Here is a 23,885-nt window from a genome sequence, read left to right as displayed (position 1 = left end):
AAACAGTAATGGACATTTGTAGCTGTATTTATAGCAACAACAAGTGAACTTTTTGATGAGAGACTGGGACATGTCAGGATGTGTTTGAAGCAACAAAAGTGGGTGTTTTCTAATAAAACTTTGGGTTATTTTTAGCTGTGTTTGTTGCGGTAAAAGCGAGCAGTCTTTTAAAAAGGAGTTTGGGTCATTATTAGCTGTGTTCGTATCAACAAGAGACAATACTTTTAACAAAAGTTTAAGTTACCTCTACCCTTGTTTGTGTCGACAAAAGTGAGTATTTTGTAACGAGAGTTTGGGTCATTACTAGCTGTACTTTTAGTGACAAAAGCAGGTATTTTGAGCAAACAGATGGTGTTTTTCTAACCAAGTTTCCAACCGCAGTGTTGTCACAACATAAAATTCAAAATTGAAGCATAAACAAATGTAAAGTTTTAACATATCTGATACAAACAAAGCAATGTAACATCCTTGACTTATAGCAACGTACGATGCCAACATTTATTCTGGTAATTGGATTGATGGTATACTGAAAGAAAATAGTGTAAATTTACTAACGGCTGACCTGTGATGCATTTCCAGCAGAAATATATGGAAAACTAGAAAGACTGAAATGAAATTTGCAAGAAGAAAGTAAAAGGAATAAGAAAGAAGAATAAAATGAAACCAATAGAAAAAATGTAAAAGAAAGAAAAATGTGCATATGTTACAAATGTCCATCCAAAGGAAAAGGAAGAAAAACAGAAAGCTAAACTGCAGAAGGAAAGAAAAGACAAAAATGGTAAAGAAACCACAAATTGACTGTGTGATTATTGGACGGTTTGTCTCCTTTTCATGTCTGTATACAGGAGGACAGGAAGCAGGGAGAAAAGGGCTAAGAAAAAACTACAGCCGGAAACAAAGAGAGAATTAAACGAGAAAGTAAAAATGAAATTTAAATGAAATTCAGCGACGGTTGAATGGTTTTCGCTTGTACTTTGCTGTGTGCATCAGCCTCAAAAAGACAGAAAGACAAAAGGAGAAAAAAACGAGGATATGAAGACAAGGAAGCAAGACAGACAGAAAGTCTAAAGTAAAAGGAGAGTAACAAAGAAAGAAATAAGACGGTGACAGAGACATGGTGAGAAAAAGACAAAAGGATCAGAAAGAAAAAAGGTCCAAGAGAGAAGAGGAGACAGAAGGAGGGAAGAGGGTCAAAGACACTGGACAGACAGGAATGGTGGCGAACCCTCCAGGCTGCAGTCTCAGTACAGTATCACCAACACAAGGACAGATGCCGGGACATGGACGAGGTGTTTGTGTGTGTGTGTGTGTGTGTGTGTGTGTGTGTGTGTGTGTGTGTGTGTGTGTGTGTGAAGTCACATCAAAAGGAGGAAAATCGTGTCAAAGCGAACCTAGAAGTCACATCAAGTCACTTCTCGTTAATCCTTTTCAAAGTCTGTCCTCTAAAGGCAAAAAAACAAAAAAACAAAAGCAAAAACAAAACAAAAGCCATGACAGAATCCGCCGCGCTGCCGTCATTCACTCCTGGAAAACACAGCCAAAAGCTACCACGTGCACACACACACACACACACACACACACACACACACACACACACACACACACACACACACGTACACAAACATAAACAGCACACACACTCAGGTACAAAAGCTCTGTCTGCTTTTTGGGCGTCTCCTCCTCAGGTCTGTCTACCCCGAATGCCCGGCGGGCGGCGGCGCTGTCGACATGTTTGATCTCGGAGAGCTCCCGCCGAGACTCACAACAGCAAGGCTCTCCTCCGCCATCCCACAATTCCACAGTGCTGTTTCTTCTTGCCTGGCAGGCCCGCAGCCGCAGTCTGCCATTCATTATGCGCTCAGCAGGAGCCAGGCAAAACTCCTGAGTCCTCGCCGCGCTCAGCCTCATAAAAAAGCACAGAGAACCAAAAACTCCGCCACGTAAAGCCGTGTGTGCAGCCGGCGCGATGCTGCGCTGGCATTTAGCTTTACAAACGTATCTGTCCCGTCAGGCGGCGGCTTGATCTCCATGTTTACGTCCGACACCCTATGTGAGAGCTAATGTTTCCTCCTCTCTGCTCCGCCACGTTGGTCAATCTTTCATCGAAATGTTTATCCTGTGACCCTGTAAACCAGTGATATTCAACTTATGGCCCGCAGGCCAAATCTGGACACCGCTGGGCGGCCCCAGAACATCAATCATTCACATAAAAATAAAGTGATTCACACTGAGAATTGTTTTTGTACTTTTAGTTTCCAAAAGGTGTCAGAGAGCATAAAACAGCATCAAAATAGAGCTTGTTGATCAAAAAAGTGCCAGTAGAGGATCTCCCACACCCCCGACAGAGGTCCTAGCTAAGACCCTAATGTCCTAAAATCTGAGAAAATTCCTAAAATCCTAGAAATGTCCAAAAATCTGAGAAATGTCCTAAAATCCTCGAAACGTCCTTAAATTCTAGAAATTTCCTAAAATCCTAGAAATTACCTTTAATCTGAGAAATATCCTGAAATCCTTGAAATGTCCTAAAGTCTTAGAAATGTCCTCAAATCCAAAATATGTCCAAAAACCTGAGAAACCTCCCATACATAACAAAGTCCTAAAATCCTAGAAATGTCTGAAAAATCCAAGGATTGTCCTGAAATCTTTTAAACATGCAGGGAGCTGCAACTGGCCCCTGGACTTCTGTCATTTTTCAAAAGTGGCCCCCAAGTTAATCCTTTCAAACCAGAGGAAAAAAACTTGATCTTCATCTTTCAAAAACAGGGGAAGAAGGCATTTAGCAATGAAAGAAAGACAGAAGACTACAAACAACTCTTAAAAAATTAGGCTAAAAAACCCAACAGAAATTACATAGAAAAAGTGCTTAAAAAATAATTTATGCATTTATAATGAATTATAATGACTATAAATAGTGTATTTTTATACTTTTTTCCCTTTTCCCTAAATTTTCCCCAAGCCTTATTTTTTTTCCCCCAAAATCTACAATTTTCTTTTTGGGGAACATTAATTACCAAATTGCTCATTTCCTTTTTGTTTCCAATGTTGGATTCAAAGATGTAAAAATTGTAAAAGCATCTGGAAACAGCACAAGGAAAATGGTGCCGCTCCGCGTTTTAAAGGGTTAAATCATGCTCGCCTCCTCACAGATCATTTAAGTCCAGAAAAACAACAGTGACTTGTTCACACACACACACACACACACACACACAAACCCATTCCCACAGCGGTGTCATTACAGAGGCTCATTATCGAAATCAATTCAATTAAAGGCTGTAATTGCTGTAGTGAAACCCAAATGCTATCGCAAACACGGCTGAAGGAAGGCAAACCTCATCGATGCGCCGACCATCCGAGTGTGCGCGCGCGTGCTCTTATTTAACGAAAGAAATATTAATCGCTTGTTTCAAATTAACTCCCCTCACCCCTCTTTTCTCTCCGAGTTGGTGGCGGCGTTTAAGCATATTGATTCTGCGGCGGGCGGGAGGGAGGGAGAAAAAGGGGGAGCTTTAAATGCGGGCTAACTATGTTAAACACTTAGAGTAGTTAGTGTGGAGACGCGACGCAGCATAGCTAATGCCAAATCCCTCAATCATTCTGCTCACACACACGCGCGTTGGGTTAATTGTTTACCGAGCTAAATGAAGTGGGGATAATGTAGGCTAACTGTGCGCTAAGCGCCGCTAAGACGAGGGATATTGTAAAGGACAATTTGATTTATAGTGGTTTGTTTGCTGTTCGGAGAGCGAGAATTAAAGTCAGACTTTATCTGTGTGGAGGTGTTTGTCAGAGTGATGTGCTGAGGCAGAGGGAGTGTTTGTCATGTGTCAAGTGTGTGTGTGTGTGTGTGTGTTGTTGTTGTGAGACGTTGGAGAGGAGAAACACTCCTGAAGTTTTAATTGTATCGACATTCAAGAGTCTACAGCAGTGATATTCAACTCACGGCTCGTGGGCCAAATCTGGCCCCCACAATCATTTTCTAACTAACAATAAAAATAAAATGATTCACTGTGAATAGTTTTTGTACTTTTAGTCTCTAAGGTGTCAGAGAGCATAAAACAGCATCAAAATAGAGCTCGTTGATCAAAAAAAAGTCAGTGGAGGATCCCCCACACCCCCGACAGAGGTCCGAGCTCAGACCCTAATGTCCTAAAGTCCTAGATAATGTCCTACAATATGAGCACATCTAAAGACATGTCCTGAAATCAAAGAAACTTCCTGAAATCATAGAAATGCCCTAAAAAAAAAAAAAACCCAAACACAAAACAAAAAATGCTCTAAAATTCAAGAAAAGTCCTGGAAGCCTAAAAATGTCTTAAAAATCCAAAAAACGACTGATGATGATGAGAGAGAGAGAGGGAGGTTTTAGTTTTAGCACTTTTAAATGTAAACCATTTTGAGCTCCATTTTTGCACGAGAGCTGGTACACAAGTAAAGATTATTATTAATGTTATTATAATTGTCATTATCACTCAAAGCCTGATTTTGTTTTACTGCCAAATAATGTCTCTGAATTACAAAATATAATCCCCATTTACTGTTTAGGTCTTTAAATTAGTTTTTAACTTTGTTGAGTTGCACTGATTTACTTTTTGCCATTTCTTTTTAGAAGACGTAAAAGTTTTCTGCAAACTGCATTTAGACCAGCAGACGCTGTCAGCCAGCACCTGAGCCGGAGCGAATCTGATCCGAACCGCATCCATCAGCTCCAGAATAACTCCTGAGTATGATCACAAAGGATCCATCGCAGCAGGCGGAGCAGGCGGGACGTATGAAAGTGCGGCCTCGTTGATCAGCTGACTGATACCTGAACAGGCCGTCCGGTGTGCACGAGCGTGTGTTTTCAGCCGGGTGCTTGACGGCAGTGCGGCGCGGGGAGGAGCGCTCCACGTCCGCAGCCTGTCAGTCGCCGTGTGCTGTTTGCTCAGGTGCGAGCCTATTACACATATCGCCGCTCTATCACAACAGCTCTCCACGCAGCACTCGAGGAGAACAGGAGACGAGGCGACTCCCACCGACTGCTCGACCGGCTGATTCACTCTGCAGCCTCTTTGAGTTTTCCTGAGAAACCCGAACGCCGCCCAAGGAGCCGGGAAGCAGATGTGGGTGGTGCTACGGTGGAAAACGGCAGAAACGCGGCGGTGTAGGATATTAAATTTATCATGTACTAAGCCGTGTGTCATCAAACATTCATGTGTTATAGCCTGGAGGATATTATGCAACAAGCTGAAAGGTTAGACCTCGGACAAGAGGTTTTTAAAGAGGCTGAGCGGACTCGGCTGACCAGCAGACAGCGATTAGCTCAGCAGGCATCCGAGCTTTAAATATGCGTGTTTCATCTTTAAAGGGACATTTAAACCAGCTTTGAGTCTAAATAATGTGGATAGATGATCTGTGGTAAACTTTCTTCCACCTAAGCAGTGACTGGATATCCCTCCTCCCCTTAAATGATGAAAAATGCATCACTGGGAGGAGTTTCGCCAGCTCTGAGGCTTTTTCTCCAAATACAAGCTGTATATTTTGTCAACAGAGTATCCACCCAAACTTGTAATTTAAGGTCTGCTGCTGAGTTTATTTTATAAGTTTTTTATGTAGTCCGACAGGGTAAGACCAAGAAACTATAGAAGATTTTTAAAACCATGTTTTGCGTCCTCGGCACAGGCGGGGATTATCTCATCTTATATCATCATCTCTCTTGAAATTGCTTGATGTATTTTGATTAAATCCTGAATTTCTTGTATTCTGGGATTAAAATTGTAAAGCACTTTGTACCTTTGTTTCAACTTTGTTTAACAGCACCCACCTGCGGGAGTATTTATTGGTCTATTGTGGCGCAGTGCATTCTGGTAGTTGTAGGCTTTCTCCCTCTTGAGCAAAAGCTGTGTTTCCAATTAATAACCAAGATTATGGCCTATTTTTTAAACTATGCTGACTTCTCTCTTCCTTATTTTCCTTCCTTCCTCGACTATCTCGGCTCTAAACCATCAATCAGAAGATGATTGACAAAAAAGCAGAATACTTCACATGACAGCCGTACAGTTACTGACACAAAGTTAAATCCACTGTAATTTATTGATGTTTGATTATTAAAACTTTGAGCTGTTACGGCCTCATCATCGGCCTGTAGAGCGTCCGCAGTGCACTTGAAGCAAAGTGTCACCGTTTATGTTCAATCTCTTTTTTTTTTGTTTTTTTTGGGAGCACTTGAATTGTCTCGTCACAAACTGCAGAGTTCAGCTCTGATTGACTGAGTCACGCTGGGCAGCGCTGTATAACACACGATAAATACACACCTTTGAAAATCGATTAACATTTAATTTACATATTAATGTGCAAACTGAAAGTCGCCACTTATTCCTGAACAATGAGTTGCTAAGCCACCATGTTGTCCCACTGTTTAAGAACCGCGTTGACGGTAATAACTGCTCCTCTTTTTTTGCTGCTCTACAATTACTGCAAAGCAATGTGTTGCATTTATTAGCCTGCTATGAAATTGTTTAATTTATCTGGATTTATAGTTTGCCGAGCGGCAGCTACACGGCCCGCATGATTGTTTGCTTATTCGTGTCTGAATCAAATTTGACTTAATGACTTCATTCATCTTACACGGGGGGGAAATTCTCATTTTGTTTGTTGAAGTTGGTCTGAAGTGGAGCTCTTCCTCCCGTCTTCATAATGTCTTCATCATTAGTGAGTCATACGTGATATACTGGGACATTTTAAAGTGTTCCTCAGGTGTTTGCTCGTGTCTCGCTCACTGAGGAGGCCAAAAAACATCCATTATAGTCACTTATTTATTATTTCTCATTAATTTTTGGCCATTTGCTAGCACTGAGTAAAGCTTCACCATCTGTAAGTGCTGTGTAAAGTTGATTAGACTGATCTTTTCGTCTCTAAAGCCAAATTAAAGAACCAGAATTAAAGTTTCACAGATTTATGCTTCCATGCACTGCTAAAAATCACATCAATGTCTGTGTAAACTTGGCTCACAAACTCTTCTTGTGCTGCTTTCAGATGATTTTCACAAGTATTTAAACTTAAAACTTTGAGAAAAATGGTGCAATTTCTTTCATAAACATGGAAAAAAAAGGCCATAAGCAACTTGGCAAAAAATGTTCCACGACTTAAGAAATTATTAGATATATAAAATTATTTTTAAAAAGCTAGGGAAAATTTATAAGAAAACAAACAGAAGTTACGGAAAACATACATATTCAAAATCATGTTAGAAAATGATTTAAAATTTTTTAATTGGTGTGATTTCTTTCATAAACATGGAAAAAAGCAATAAGCACTTAGCAGCTAGACATGCTTCACAACTGCAAGAAATTATCACATTAAGATTTTTTTATTTTTTAAAAAGCAAGGGAAAAATTTATAGGGAAAAAGAGACAAAAGCACTATTTCTAATTATCATGATTACATATTTAAAAATACATTACAAATTATGACATTTTTAAGTGGTATATCGATGTAATTTCCTTGTTTTTTAAAAAACAAAACTTTTTTATTTTTTTAATTTCACAAAGAAACACACTGCCCGTTTACTGCTAACATGCCGACTGGATGAAAAAAAAAAATTGGGAAAAATTTGGGGAAAGTCGCTGCAGGTGATCTAAAGATTCACATTCATGAGAATGAAATGAATGCACAGTCGCACTGACGTTGACCTTTGACCACCAAAATCTCAGCTCATCACCGAGTTTTTGTGAGCGTTTGTGTCAAATTCGTAGAAACCTTTGACTTCCAACCACCAAAATCAAATCACCTCATTGCTGAGTCCCAGCGGACGTTTGTGCCAACTTTTAAGACATTTGTGTGAGTTGTTGTCATAGTTAGTGCATGAATTATTGAGCTGTGGCCAGTTCATTTTGTGAATGAGACAGTAAATCTGCTGTTGAACCGCAGCAATGAGCTCCAGCAGACTAACAGAGTTGCTGGTTGCTCTGTGGGATTGTCACTGACTTTCACACAGTCATCTGAGCCGCTATTAATATGAAAATACTGAGTAATCGAGCTTTAATTTGTCTGCGAGTATGACAAGTCAAAATTGTCGCTATGCAAGACTAGCTTATTTAATCACCAGAGGGTATTTATCTGAGTGAAAAGCCAGATGAGCGGAGACATAAGGTCCACATCACGGCAGAGGGATCAGAGTGCAGCGGGGGCAGCCAGGATGGATTTTATGACCTTCCAGTTATGGGACAGTCTCTTTAATCAGCCGTCCTTCCTGGCTGAGACGAGGTGTCTATCTGCCAGACGAGCTGACACCCGCTCTCCCCCCTCTTTAGCTTTCAACGTTTTAAATCTTTATAGAAGTGGCGCTCAACTTACAGCCCCCGGGCCAAATCTGGCCTTGGATAGGGTTCCAGGTGGCCCCCCGACCGTTTTCTAACTCACAATAAAAATACATTGATTCACTCTGGGAATTGTTTTTGGACTTTTAGTCTCCATAAGGTGCCAGAGTGCATAAAACAGCAGCAAAATAGAGCTTGTTATAAAAAAGACCCTAATGTCCTAAAATCTGAGAGATGTCCTAAATTCCTCTAAATGTCCAAATGTCCTGAAATCCTAAATGTGTATGGGGCTCTTGTGACTGGCCCCTGGCCTCCTGTTATTTTAGAAAAGTGGCCCCTGAGTGTAGCGTCCCCTCTTTGTGTCCTCATCACGTACAGAGACTTTACAGACAACATGTCTGACAATCAGGCGACCTCTGAGCTTTAAGGTTCCACGTTAAACGGTCTTTCCTCGTGCATCGAGTCCAGGAAACTCGACACTTCCGAAATGTTAACTGCTCCCAGGTTCAGGTTAACCCCCGACCGCCTCCACCCCCCACCGCCTCCTCCCCTGCCGCCTCCTCCCCCCTGCGCCTCCGCCCGCCAACGTCTCCAGAAATGCCCGCATGCTTTAAAGTTCAGAGGTTGACTTCTCCTGGAGCCAGAGGACTAACTTAAGGTTCACGCTGAGAATAGGATGAGTGTGTGTCATGTAAGGAGTGTGTGAGTGTGTGAGTGCGTATGTGTGTGTGTGTGTGTGCGCCCTTTGCCAGCAGTTGGCACCTTCAAAGCAACAGCAAACTTCACATGACCAGAGTGTGTGTGCCAAAAACTGGGGAGTGCACATACTGTATAGCACCAAACACCGCCCTCTCTCTCTCTGTCTGTCACACTCACACACACACACACATACGTGCGTGTGCACGCACGCACACACACACACACAGACACACACACACACACACACACGCACGCATGCAGACGGTGACCACACACACTTTCTCCTCCCTCTCTTCTGAAGTTGTGACGGTGAGCTGCTGGGTCAAAGTCAGGCAGATGGCCCTCGCAGTCGGGATTCAATATCAGTGACCGAGACCGTACGAGACACACACACACACACACACACACACACACACACACACACACACACACACACACACACACACACACACACACACACACACACACACACACACACACGTGTGTGTAGCATTCACGCTCAACCACAAAGGCGCCACAGCACACACATGACCTCCAGACGGTGATCATCAGTGATAACACAAAACACTCCTCAGCTACGTTCATAGAAACATCTTTAATTTACTTTAATTCCACTAAAACACGTTTGGCTGCATTTGTTGTATGAAAGGTGCGATACAAATAAACTTTATTATTGTTATTATTATTATTATTATTGTTATTATTATTGTTATTATCATTATTATTATTATTATTATTTAAGACAAACATTTAAAAACTGGTCAAACTAAACTGTGTTCGGGGATGTAGTTGTAATATTTGTATGGCAGTGTTTTTGTTGCAAGTCTAAAACTGTAATAACCGCCAGGATTTTAAGACATTTGTAGGATTTCACAAAATTTACAGAATTTTAGGATGTTCTAGGATTTTGGACACATTAGGTCTATGAATGTCAAGGTTCAAATAAAACACTTATCAGCGTCACAGTTCTGAGTCCTGCAGTGAGAGAGCAGCCGCAGTCTTACAGTCCATTATTTCTCGGCGAGCTCACGAAGTTCCCTTCAAAGGCGGCGGCGGTCCGACTCTGAAGACCACGGGGGCTTTTGCATGAAAGAATAAGATTTCTCACATCATTGAAAATGATAATGCACATTATCACTTACAGTGTGCGCTCTATCTGCGGCCCTGTCCACCGACTCCAAATCATAAATGACCGATTAAATGACTTCTGTCTTTGGATTATAAATTGCTCCTTTGAAGCCTTAACCTTGCTCCAGATCACACTCGCTTTGATGGCGGCCTTTGATGTGCCTCCGGTCGCACGAGCACACACAACCTCGCGCCTGTATTCTGGCAGCCGAGCGTCACTAATTATCTCGCCAGCAGAAAGGTAAGGGAGGTGGGGACCTGAGTGTGTGTGTGTGTGTGTGTGTGTGTGTGTGTGTGTGTGTGTGTGTGTGTGTGTGTGTGGTCTCAGTGCGACAGTAGCTTTTAATGAGCCCCACGCTTCTTATCAAGCTTGGCGCTCGACAAACGCTCTGATCCGCCCACATGGAGGACGGGGCTCGACTGATCGCGTCTGAAGCCCCCTCCTCGCTGGCGCCCTCCTCACACCCCGGTCACCCCCTCCTCCCTCCTCCCTCCCTCCCCTCAGCCTCACTGTCAGAGAGAAATATCCTTGAGAGAAACTGTGAATCAAAGAGCTTTTCATCCTTTTTCACAAAGAGAAAGAGAGACGGGGAACGATGGAGAGAGAGATTCAACGGGACAAAAGAGATCGGGACGGAGAGAGGGCAAGAGGCACACTCTGAGAAATAAAGGTGCTCACTAGAACCACATCCGGTTCTCCAGCTTTACTCTAAAATCTGACAAATCTGAGTAATCTAAGAAACTAATCACCTTGAAAATCGTGAATCAATATAACTGAGTCTTGATTTGAAAGTGATCGCCTTGAAAAATAAGTATAACAGACAGTCTTAGTTTATGTTAACTTTATCTCTTTTCTGAGCTCACACATACCTTTTTATTCTGCTGCTGCAAACTAGTCAGTCAAACTTGTGTTTTCTGGAACTTGCTAAAGAATCAGAACTCGCAGATCTTACTTCATCATCGGCTAAATCCTCTGTGTGATGATCAAGTTAAGTCTGATTAACTTGGTTTACTGAAGTCGCTAAAACTTAGAAATACCTTTTCCACCTAGAAACCACCCAGAGGGTTCGACCGAAAATCCTTTTATATTCCAAGTGTTTCGTCTGGAACCCACCCAGAAGATTGCATCTGGATCCCCTTCAGTAACTCAAGGGTTAAATCTAAAGTCCACCAAGGGGATTCTACAGAGCCCTCTAGAATCTGAAGGGTTTCATCTAAAAAATACCCAGTAGGTTCCTTTGGGAACTGCATTAGCCAATGATCTCCCTCCCAATAATCATGGTTTTAGTTCTTAACAGAACCCTTTGTTCAAAACAGGGTTCTTTGGAAGCAGATGATTCTGGGTGGAACCTCAGCCCGTCAAGATGAACCTTTAGGAACCTTTATTTCTCAGAGTGCAGAGAGAGGGAGCGGAGGAAGTAAAGGAGTGGAGTTCTCCAAGCTGGAGGGCGCTCCAGAGGACACGTCCTAGATTTAGCTCCCTCCCTCCCTTCATCCTTCCATCTCTGTCCCCTCCTTCCTCCGCTCGGCTTCAGACGGAGAACGGCGGCCCCGGGGCCCCTGTCGGCGGGCACGGAGGAGGAGGTGGAGGGGGGGGGCACGGGGCATTTAGACATCTGTCAGCCGCTAATGAAAGAGTTCAATTTAGTGGAAAATCTCAAACAACCTTGTCTGACGGGCTGACAGGCTTTAACTCGCCGCGTGGTGTTGTTGCTGCGCGGCGGCGTCGAGGAGGGTGGGCGTGTCTCCGGGTGGAGAGAGAAAAAAATGTAATGTAATAAAGTCAGACTGTGAAGGGACATATGCTGGTGTGCACATAAACGTGTGTGTGTGCGCTGCCAGTGTGTGTTGCCGACTCGTGCCGGGGTGTGTGGATCCGTCCATGCAGCGGGGGTCGCGTCTTATGGCATTAAATCGCTCCGGGGGTACAGGGCATGTTTTTTGCCGATAGATGGGTTACAGTGGGGGTTTAGTGTGTGTGTGTGTGCATTTATGTGTGTGTGTGTGCTTTTATGTGTGTGTTTGTGTGAATAGAAGAGACCTTGCTGGTGCTGTTAGAGCTGCAAAGATGAACACGTGGCTCTCCAGGCAACACATGCAGACACACACACACACACACACACACACACACCCACACACACACACACACACACACACACACACACACACACACACACACACAGTTAGTCTCCACCCCCAGAGCTTCATTAGCAGGTCATTAGAAACGACTTCAGTGAAAGCTGTTGTTCTCCTGCTTCACTGCAAAGACTCGCTGTCGTACAGATGACTCATTATTTTTGTTTTCCGCTGAAATTGTTCATTTTATTTTCTGTAGTCGGATCCACCTGCTGATTGATGATCTGCTCGTAGAGACGCTTCGTTTTTACTGAGGGCGCATATTCAAAACTGAACACTTATTTATGGACTCTGGAAGCAGAAATGTTGAAATGTAGTGGTGTTATACGGCCTCGGTGTCCGAAACTTCAGCTTCAAATATTTTAAATGTTTTACACACACACACATATATGTGTATATATATATATATATATATATATATATATATATATAGTTTCAAAAGTAAGAATAGGCCTGAAGGACAGTTTCATTTATCGAAGGGGGGGTGTCGATGACTGGGGGAAGATGCATAAAATGTTGGTCCCATACGATGTGTTCAAAGACGGTCAGAAATTTGAAAATCAAATGATAACTTCTGTTTTTACAGTTTCTGGCTGTTGTAAATCGCTAACTTTTGGGGATTTTTATTGTGGTGGACCTGCACCCTTGGAACACCAACATTTTTAAAAGATTTTTTTAAAAACTATAATAATTAATTATAAAAAATGAATCTGAATTCCTTTGGAGCGTGAGGATTTCATCGAGATGACAGGAATTAGTTGATGGAGTGGCAGCTTGTTGATGCAGCTTTTTCTCCTGTGCTGAAGTTTACTGCTGCAGCAGCTGATAACGGCTCGGCACAGACAGAGTGGCGGTTTGGTGATTTGCAGGTGAAAAGACATGCAGGTAACTCTTAAACTGGGCTGAATTTCAAAATTCAGAAAAACTTTGTTGTTAAATGTGCAGAGAACAAGTCGTACTGAATGAAGACATCCTGAGCTGCAACACTACCAAACGGCGCACGTCAAAACAGCTCCCCTAATTACTGAAGTGAAGAGCATCCCTCCCTTTGATCAGCACCACGGACAGCAACCAGAGCGCCAAATTTATCAACGCTAATCTAACATCCTGCCGAGAACTCAGACCACCACAGACTGATCTCCTTCCTTTACACGAGCCCCTGTAGACTCGGGTCCCCAGTGTCAATATGAAGCCACTGACTAGCTGTCCACAGTAGCCATCTACAGAACAAATAAACTATATTTAGAAATAATATTTGAAAAACGACTACAAAGACAAGCAAAGTGACCAAAAAAGATACAAAATCACTCAAAAGACACACAAAATGACTACAAAGACACCAAAATATGACCAAGTAAGGGACAAAATGACTTCAAATACACACTAAATGACCAAAAAGACACAAAATGACTCCAGAGAGATATAACATTACCTCAAAGAGGCACATCGGGACTAAAAAAAGAGAGCTAAAATGACCTCAAAGAGACACAACATGACTTTGAAGAAACAAGAATTGTTTGACATGCCTCCCACTTTCTGCAACACCCCCCCCCCTCTCATAAATAACAAACAGTCCCTAATAATATAAAAAATGCTGGATCTAATTAGCTGTCATTCCACACAAACTTGTACCAGACTAAATGTACCGAATGTTAGATTTTACCACTTTCAACAAAAATACGTATTATTTTTCAGACTCTAGTGATTACATTTTAATGATAGCAGGTGTAAAGTATAATTTCTGTCAAATATTAAAAGGTTTAGGATTGCAATTCATAGTTAAAGTTAGAAAAATCAGGGTGTATCAGGTGCCAAGTGTATAAATAGCATAAAAACAGAGCTTGGACCCCAACAGAGGTCCGTGCTGAGCCCCAAACGTCCTCAAATCCTAGAAACGCTCCTGCATCACATTAACCACAGACGCCGTCCCTTCATTCCCTCCTAAAAACATGGCAGCCGTTCAACTGCTCCTGCCCTAAAACAACATGGCTGCCGGCTGGCGCTGCCAGTACCGGTGCCCTTTCCTCCAATTTGGCGCCCGTCCGGCTTTCCACTCTGATTGCATCTCTCCTGTTAGGGCGGCGTTTTGGAGGGAGAGGCAGAGCGAGGGCGGGGAACAGTGCCAATACAAACATTGTTCTGCCGGCTTTTTACAAGCCAGGAGAGTGGGGGAGTTAATAAGCAGGTATTGGTTTTTAACTGCGGCCCGTTTATTGCTTTGCCCTCGAGCGTGCTGGAGTGCTCTACTCCACCTTTTTCCTGTCCATCTCGCCATCGCCGCGCTCACCCCCCATTCAATTTCTCCTCTCTCCGTCAGCTCTCCCTTTTGTCTTGACTCGCCTCGCTCAGCAATTAATTCGCCGTCCTCATCATCTGTTTCTCTTGCTCTCTGGCTGACTTCTTCCCCTCACCTTTTTCCAGCATTTCTATTTTTAGCAGAGGTGGAGCCACAGCTGGATTACTGAGCGGGCCTACCGGGCACAGGCTCAGGGGGCCAAAGTGTCAGGGGCCCCCTGGCCTTTACCGACAAAATGTCACTTGAAGAAGCATCCACCAACCAGGAGGAGACTCAAAATGACAAAAAATAAACCTCGACCCGGTACAGAATGACTAAAAATACACACACTACCAAAAAAGACAAAAATTATCATAAAGAGAAACAAAATGACTTCAAACTGATACAAAATGCATTACAAAGAGACATAAATGACCAAATTAGGCACAAAATGAACACAAAATGAGCAGAAAAGACAAAAAAATGACCTCGAACTGATAAAAAATGACTACAGAGACACAAAATAACCTCAAAGAAACAGAAAATGACCTTAAAGAGACACAGCATAACCTCAAAGACACAAAATGACCTCAAAGAGACACAACATAACCTCAAAGAGACACAACATAACCTCAAAGACACAAAATGACCTCAAAGAGACACAAAATGACCTCAAAGAGACACAAAATAACCTCAAAGAGACACAACATAACCTCAAATAGAGACAAAACTACCACATAAGAGGCACAACCACCACAAAGTGTGTGTTTTTGGCTCCTGTGCAGGAGAGGTTGTGGGGCCTTTTGCATGTCGGTGCCCGGGGGCCCATTGTCTCACGATCCGCCCATGGCTGCAGCCAGTTTACAAACACTATTAAAATATTTTTTTAAAAATCCGTAATGATCCGTCTGATGAGTGAGTGTTTTGCAGAGACCCGTGTGTATTTATCGTCCCCTTTATATTAGATTTAAAGCACATCCGCGTGTCAATACTGGACGTTTATTAAACTCGGATGTCGGACGGTCAGCGTCGTCCAGCTCTGGCGTGATGAATATGATGCGGGTTTAATTACGTCCATATTGTGCTGTTGATGGATGTCGTCTGGGCTTCGATGGACGGTTTTAATTTTCCCTGCTGGCAGAAGCTTTCCTGCACTGCCAAGAACAAAAATGAGTTTACTGGAGACCAGAATCTCCAGTGCTCCCAGTTAAACGTTTCATCTCACAGCCAGGGACCTGCAGCTTGTTACTTTGTAGTTTCAGTTTTCTGAAAATTATATTTTGGCTTTCAGCACAACCTCCGGTCTTTTCATTCAGACTATAAACAGACTGTTGGGTCTGTGAGGAAGATATGAAGACATTACTCAGGGGTGAAAAACTGTTTAAATTTAATGTTTAATTCGATCTGTTAAAGGTTGAAGATCCCTTGACTTTCACCATTTTAAATCTGGATCGACATCAGGCGACTTTCACAATAATTTAACCTTTGAAACCTGAGAAAATTGATTTGATTTCTTTAACATACTGGGGAAAAACATAATGAGCGACTTGGCATGAATGCACAACAACTTGCAAATTGCAAAAAAAAAAAGAAAAGATAAAATGGACTGGGACAGATTATTTTTTTTAGCACTGTCTTTAGGTCATTTTTTTTTGTTTACTTTTTCTTTTTTTTGTTGCTTTTTTAGGGTAATTTTTTGTTACATTTTTTACTAAATTCTTGCTAATTTTTGGGTCAATTTTTTTGTCAAATTGGTCGTTGCCCTCCCATCATTTTCAAAGAAATCTGCTCAGGCTTCAAAGGGTTCATCTGTCCCCCTCTGAAACCAAACTAACGCCTTTGCGAGCGACAATCGAAATGTGTTTGTATCTGACTTCAAAAAGGCCCAAACGGAGGAGGCAGATCGCGGTGCCGCAGGAGAGAGGAGCGGTGGGGAGGAGGGATGACCAGACAGAGCAGAGGGAGGGTGTTACGGTGTAGAAGAAGGCGATTTCATGTTGCTGTAATCCTGAAACTGCTGCCGTCTGTGTCCTCCCCGGGGCCGTTTCACACCTCCAACAAGGGATAAGTGACTAACTCTCCCTGCGCAGGAGAACCGAGCACATTTAACAGACTTATTCCACCAGCAATTAACACGCTGACTCCGTGCAAAACAACAAGCTTGACTCCGAATCGGGAACCCGAGCACAAATCCGGCGTATGGCTCCCCGCGGGATTCGCGGTATCCGCCCCGTCCTGCCCAGGAGGGCCGTGCGCTGATCCAACCGACAGAAGCGAGCGAGTGCGGGCGCTCCACTGATGAGGTTCCAGTTAGCCGGCGCAGCCAAGAGGAGAGGCGGGAAGCAGCCAAGAGCCCCGGCTGAGGGGATCTGGGGGCCGCTAAATATCCACCCAGGGCTAAAAGAGCGAGAGCGAGCTCCGGCCCACTTCCTCTATCGCTCTCCTGGGCCGCAGGAGGGAATGAGAGCGGAGGACGCAGCAGACGGAGATAAAGAAAGGCGCCAACACACACCTTTATACTCGAGCTAACGTCTCAAGATCTGCAGAAACGAGATGCAACAGAAAAACAGCCGAATCTAAGATGTTTCTGAGCTCATCAGAATGTTTTACCTCACAGCTGTTTGTCAACCAATCAGGTTACAGTTTACATCAGCGTCTGTCCTCATATGTAGCCATGACAACAGACGTCAAATATGGATGCTGCTGCGAAGAAATCAGGAATCAGGAATCAGGAATACTCAACCTGCTCTGCTTTGGGGGCCACTTTTGAAAAATGAGGCCAGGGGCCAATCGAAGCAGCCCCATGCATGTTTCTAGAATTTAGGAATGTTTCTCGGATTTTGCAACGCTTCTCAGATTTTAGGATGTTTCTAGGATTTTGGGACAGATTTCAGGGCATTTCTAGAGTTTTACATTGTGTCTTAAATTTAAAGGATTAAAGGACATTTCTGGGTTTTTAGGCTGTTTGTAAGATTTTGGGGATTTTAGGATGTTTTAGGATTTTAGGACAGTGGTAGGATTTGGGAAATTCATGGGATTTTAGGGCATTTCTAATCTAGGATATTTGTTGGATTTTGGGTGTTTTCTAAGATTTTAGGAGATTTCGGCCAGAAGTGTTTCTGCAGAACATTATGATGTCACAGTGAAACTGACCTTTGACCTTTTGGATATAAAACATCATCACTTCATACTTCCATCTGATTAAACATTAGTGCAAAGTTTTGTCAGAATTACGGTATGATTTCATGAGTTTTTTTTCTGAGGTCACACTGACCTTGACCTTTGATCACCAAATTCTAATCAGTGTATTCTTCAATCCAAGTTATGTCACATTAAAAAAATAAAATAAAATCCCTAAATGTGTTCTGGAGATATCATTCACGAGAAACAGACAAAGGTCAAGGTCACTCTGACCTTAACCTTTGACCACCAACATCAACGCAGTTCAGTGTTGAGTCCAAGTGGACGTTTGTGCCAAATTTGAAAAACTTCTCTCAAGGTGTTTTTAAGATATCACATTCACAAGAATGATCATGACCATCAATGTGACAACCTAACGTGCGGAGGCATGAACATATTTTAGAAAATAACAATTGCAAAACTTACAGGCATTTTAAAAAAAAAGCATCCAACATGACAGCGCGACAGCCAGTCTGCGTGCACATCACAGAGACTCTGAAGCTGAAGCAGCTAAATTCAGCCATCACTGAAATCGTGTTTTCAATGAAAAAAACGCCAAAACAAATCCACAGCGAATTCTCTCTTCACTTATCAACTCTGACAGTCAGCTGCTCACCTGCTCACACTTTGAGTCACTCGGTCACTCACATGCTCACAAATGCTCTGTGGCAGCACACACACACACACACACACACACACACACACACACACACACACACACACACACAGGTTGGGGTGGGTCGCCTCAGGCTGCTGCTGGAAGTGTGTGATTAGAGGAGAAAGTAGGCAGAGGAGAAACCAGGAAACACACTCACCCCTGTTAAGGTCTTTATGTTATGCAGTGCATTCTGGGCTTCAAGGGCAGCTTTCCTTGTGTAAAACGTGACAAAACAGCAGCCTGCGGAGAGAGAGAGAAAAAGAGAGAGAGGAGGAGGGGCGGTGAGCATGAGGAGCAACAAAGAGCATTTTCTCTATTCATCTGCTTGGCATCACCTGTCGACACTGGCAGACGCTGAGTGAATGTTAAGGACCGAACATCCGAGCGCGGAGGGAAAGAATGCTTTTGGATTTGTTTCAGCGCTGATGACTTGAGCCTCGAGGAAGTGTGCGCACACATGTACACACACGCGCACACACACACACACACACACACACACACACACACACACACACACACACACTGAAGATTGAGAGGTGGTGGAGAGAGCGGCTGCCTCTTCATTAATCCTTGAGTAATCTCAACAGTTGCTGACTCACTCATTCACTAAAGAAAAGTATTTATTTACTGCTCATGCTTCCTCACTCACTCACCACATCACACAAAGAATCATTATTATTATTATTATTTTTTTAACCTTTTTTCTTGTGTTTTTGATTAAAAATCAAGACAATTGGTCCAGGTTTTAAAGGGTTAAAACAACCATATTTGTTGTATGTTGCCTAGGTGACACGCCCTCTACCTCCCAGCTCATGTACTGAGGTGCTTTAGAAACACTGATTTGATACACAAAAAACACACAGTAATTCAGTAATTAGTAAGTGTCTTTGTCTCTGTGGGTTTTTTTAAACTCATTTCTGGCATGTTGATGATTTGTGATATGTTGATAATATGGTGAATCTTGTGTGTATTTTGAAGTAACTAAACTAAACTAAACTAAACTAAAATTAAAATAAAATAAAATAATATAAAACAGAATAAAATAAAATAAAATGAAATAAAATATAACAAAACAAAACAAAATCAAATCAATTTGAAATAAATTAAAATAAAATATGTACAAATGTAACATATCTGTGACTTGCAGATGTACAATGCCAACATTTTCTTCTTGGGACTGGTCTGATAAAATCATATTTTAAATGCTAAAACAGAAAACCAGTTACTGAACTCAACATCATGTGAGAAAATGAACAGTCTGATTATCAGGCTACTAAAAGAAAATATTTTTTCGGTCCAAATTTAGCCCCGGATTACCCTCGCCTGCACTGAGTTGCTTACTCACGCAATCACTCCACCACACACGGAAACCGAACGTGCACCTGAACGCACGTGCACACACACAGTCGCAGAGGAGGAAGTAAAAAGGGAAGAAGGGAGAGAGCATTTTCGCCTCTTCTTTAATCTGTGTGTAATCCCTGCAGAGTGAGGCTGAATCACCGCAGTTGTGGGTCATTCTCAGTCAGCACGCAAACCTGCACAGTCAGGCGAAAACCAGCAGGAGGAGATTTAGGCCGGACGCAGAGGTGGGACTCTGAACATTTACAGCAGCTGCTGTTTCATTACTGTCAAACAGCAGACGAGCGGCAGCACCGACTCGTGACACTTTGGACATTATTACCGGACAGCCACGGGGAAATTTAAAAACAAGACCGAAGAGGAGGAAGGACGGAGAAAAGAGTCTTTGATGAAATACGGAGGACAAATACGAAGCCCTGAGATTCCCGATGCATCATCAGGAGCGACGGAAACCTGTGCTTTCTAAGCGATGGCCTGACCTTAAGCAAAGCATCGATCTGAGACTGTACAGCTGCTTGTTTTCTCCCCCAAAATACATCTAATGGAAACACTTTGAAAAAACTCTGATTAATGGATACAAAAGTTTTTAATCTCCCATTAGATGGTATTTCAGGCAACTGGAAAAAGGCATATTTAGCAAAAAAAATAGCAAAACTGCAATGAAAACACTGTTTAGTCTTTTCTCGGTCACATGCTGCTATGGCTTTGTGCTCATCAGTAGGAACTGGTTCCCTCACGATGCAGCGGAGCTACAAGAGCTGTTACTGCATCGCATCACATTTCTGGGATTTTAGCAAGTTTCCAGAGTTTTGGGACACTGAAGATTTCAGGACATTTTCTAGGATTTTAGGGAGAAGAGGTAAATGGAAATGACAAAACATCACATTCAGATGGAAAGCAAAATCATCAGTGTCCGCGGTTTGTTGGATCCATCCATCGCCCCTCCTGCCCAATCTAAAGGGAAGCTTCGTGCTCCTTATATCACGCCATCCGGCAGCGTGTCACGCAGACCCGACAGGTGACATTCAGGCGTATAATAACACCACTAACGCTTCTGTATGGCAAGGTTCTCAGCCCATCCAGTGGCATACCCTGCTGCCACAAAAGGTGGCATTTGGCGCCAAAAGCCCTGCAAATGAGGAAGTATTTGATGACTTTGGAATGCGAATAAAGCATGTCGGAAAGAGCCGAGTCCAAACTAACGGCTGGAGCAAACTGCAGTGACAAAATGTTGATTAATATTTGATCCGCGCTGTCTAGTTTGACAGTTTGACCGCAGTTCACGAGCCGTGATTGACAGCTGAGTTGTTTGTTGTTGTTAAAGTTCAAATAAAAGCTATAAAAGCTACCAGCTACAGCTTTCAGTCATGTTAATTTAGATCATTTGGTTAATCCGGCGGATCCACAGGTGAGCCGGCGCTCTGTCAGGCTTCAGCCTCTAACTCTTCCCTCCAGTAGCTGCAGGTGCATATGTTTGGACCTTCTGCCTCCAGCTTTGCTCATCTGCTCCTTTCGTTTTGTATTTATTTGTCCAGAAACGAGCCGGGCGCTCCATTGTTTACATCTGCTTTGTTGTCCTCTCCGTTGTGTTTATGGCACAAATCAGCTCAGTGTGAAGCGGGCGGACCGGTGGCGGCTTTGTTGCCCGTATCGCAGACATCGGCCCTGATGACACTTTGCCCTGCAGTGCATCTTAGTGAAATCCAACAGTGAGCATCTGGAGCAGATTTGGCATCCGAGTCCCAGAGTCCCTTTGATGGGGCTGCGAGCGTAATGGATGTGAGTTCCTGCGGCGTCCTCTGGGTGCCACGGCTGTTGAGGAGTTGGCCCTCAGCCTGGCGTCGGCGACGTGATTTGGTGTTGTGATTCAGCCGCTGCGGTGCCTGTGTATTAGCCGGGATATCTCCCAGCTTAGTGTTTTCCTCTACGACCCCCAGCGTGCACGGCGGCTCAGGGTGTCACTTCACTAAATCCACTATCAGTATTAATTTACCACCAAAGGTTTCACACCAGCTTCTACTAGTTAAAAGCGTGCAGATAAGACGGGAAATTAGTCACGACTGACAGAATATCACTGAGTGAAAATTTTTTTTACACAATTTATTCCATGTAGGTCACCAAACTGATTCAGCTTTCACACACAGAACTCAGCAGTGGCTTCCAAACACTGCAGATCTGTTTCGTCACTCCATTAGGAATTTGTTAAAAAAAAAATAGAAATTAAAAAAGTATATATATATATATATATATATATATATATATATATATATATTCAAAAAAATATTATATTTGGAATTATGTTACAGAAAAAATATGATGAAATACATAACATAAAAAACATTTATATTTTTTCCATTTCCACCCAATTTTCAGGTAGTTTTCTGGGACGTTTTTTTTTTTTTTTTATAGATTTTTTTTTCTAATTTTTGGTCCATGTCCTTCTAAATTCCTCATCTCCCTCTCCCTATGTTTTTGAAAGAAATCAAACCAAATTTCTCTGCTTTTTAACAATTATTTTCCAAAAAAGTTTACAAGATTTCAGGATATCATTACTTCGTCTCTGACAGTCGTGAGCCTTGTTTTTATCATGTTTAAATTTTTTGGCGGTTTCTTTTTCTTTTAAAACTTTTTAGTGATTTTTTTCCTTAAAAATTATCTTTTCTTTTTTTCTTTAAAATAAAGAAAACATACCTTATTTTATTTTTAACAATTAAGGCAATTTATTTATCTTTTATAATTTTTGGCCAGTTTTTTTTCCCCTAATTTTTCTTTTTGGTGATTTTTAAAAACTTTCGATTTTTTTTTCTTTCAACCTGTGCAAAGGTTTACCCCAGCATTTCTACTACCTGTTTAAAAATTAGCTGACACTTTAAACTTCCTCCCAGTCACCTCACATGCTGCCTGCTCGCCATTTAAACGAGTTTCCTCACATAACAAGTGGCACGCTGGCACGGCTGAACGGAGCACCGCTAATAAAAAGCATAAAATTGCAAGTTGTTCCGCCCCAACAGCTCAAAACGTAACCGAGAGGAATGTGAGTAAAATGTCAGTCAAGCGCAGTTTCTGCACTTCCTCTCGTTTTTCTCCTGTGTGTCTCCTCTCCTCTGTCCTCCTGCCCGTGACCCGGGAACGGATTTCAGCCCGCCATCTCAAAGGATGTCTCAAATATGAGCTTTTCGGCACGTCTCATGTTTCATTACGTTTAATGCCTGTCGCCTAATCTGTCCTCGTGTGTCTTCGTCGCCTCGTACACTCACAAGTTTTCCAGATGCATGACGACAAACAGAAACATGGCTGTCTATGTAAAAAACGAATGTTTCTTTGGCGCGGCAGCCAACCACAACGAGCTGCTTAACATCTGCAACTTCATCTCTTTACAAGCTAGTATGTAATATTTATTAAATACAAGCAAAAACACTGATTATCATTACTCTTTTTACTTACTCTTTTCCGGGTTTTGCTTTCACCAAAAGAAAATTATTTATTATTTATTTATATTTGATATAAATATCAAATATTTACAAATATTTATTTTTTAAAAAAGTTATGGAAAATTGTCATGAAAACTATAATTGTAATTATCATTATAACTTATTTAAATACATTTTACAGATGTATTTTTAAGCCCTTTTTCCAGGTCATGTCCTTGTTTTTGTTTTGTATATTTTTGGTGCTTTTTCCCTTTTTTTGATTGCTTGCTTGTTGCTTTTTGTGTGCTAATTTTCAGGTACTTTTTGTGTGCTTTTTCCTTTTTTTTTGCTAATATTGGGGTCATTTCTTCTTAAGCCGGTTCTTCTCTGATTATGAAAGAAATCAAACCAGTTTTCCCAGGTTTTAAAGGGTTAAAGCTGATATTTTAAGTTTTACTGTAACTCCAACAAAACAAAAAAAAAACCTCAAGAATCCAATTAATAATTTGTGTGAAAAGCAGAACGTGTGTGAGCCAGACGGGGACAGGCTGCACTGAAACCCCGGCTAATGAAAGTCTTTTATTAGATTAGTCGCTGCTTAAGCTACGATGACCCGTCCACCTGTTCTCTGGCGGGGGACGCTCCGATGTTCCCGTTTAAAATGGAAAACTACAAAGAAAGATATTCAATAATTAAAAGTACAAAGAAAGTGAAATTACAGTGCAGGTTGCCACCTCGGAGGCGCC

General features: G+C 42.2%; 1 protein-coding gene across 23 annotated transcripts in view; it reads right to left on the bottom strand.

The window, feature by feature from the left end:
* The window catches only part of celf2 (cugbp, Elav-like family member 2), a 282,005-nt gene that overhangs the window by 71,258 nt on the left and 186,862 nt on the right, over positions 1-23,885 (bottom strand). For all 23 annotated transcript variants that reach the window (XM_088072822.1, XM_088072819.1, XM_088072820.1 and 20 more), the window contains one exon: positions 18,528-18,610. In XM_088072822.1, the coding sequence (XP_087928948.1) occupies positions 18,528-18,610 (83 nt within the window). The remainder of the gene's footprint in view (positions 1-18,527; positions 18,611-23,885) is intronic.

This window comes from Plectropomus leopardus, chromosome 22, assembly GCF_026936395.1.
Source record: "Plectropomus leopardus strain MGB_pleo_1.0 chromosome 22, ASM2693639v1, whole genome shotgun sequence".
Taxonomy (NCBI): domain Eukaryota; kingdom Metazoa; phylum Chordata; class Actinopteri; order Perciformes; family Serranidae; genus Plectropomus; species Plectropomus leopardus.
This window is presented reverse-complemented; position numbering and strand designations above follow the sequence as displayed.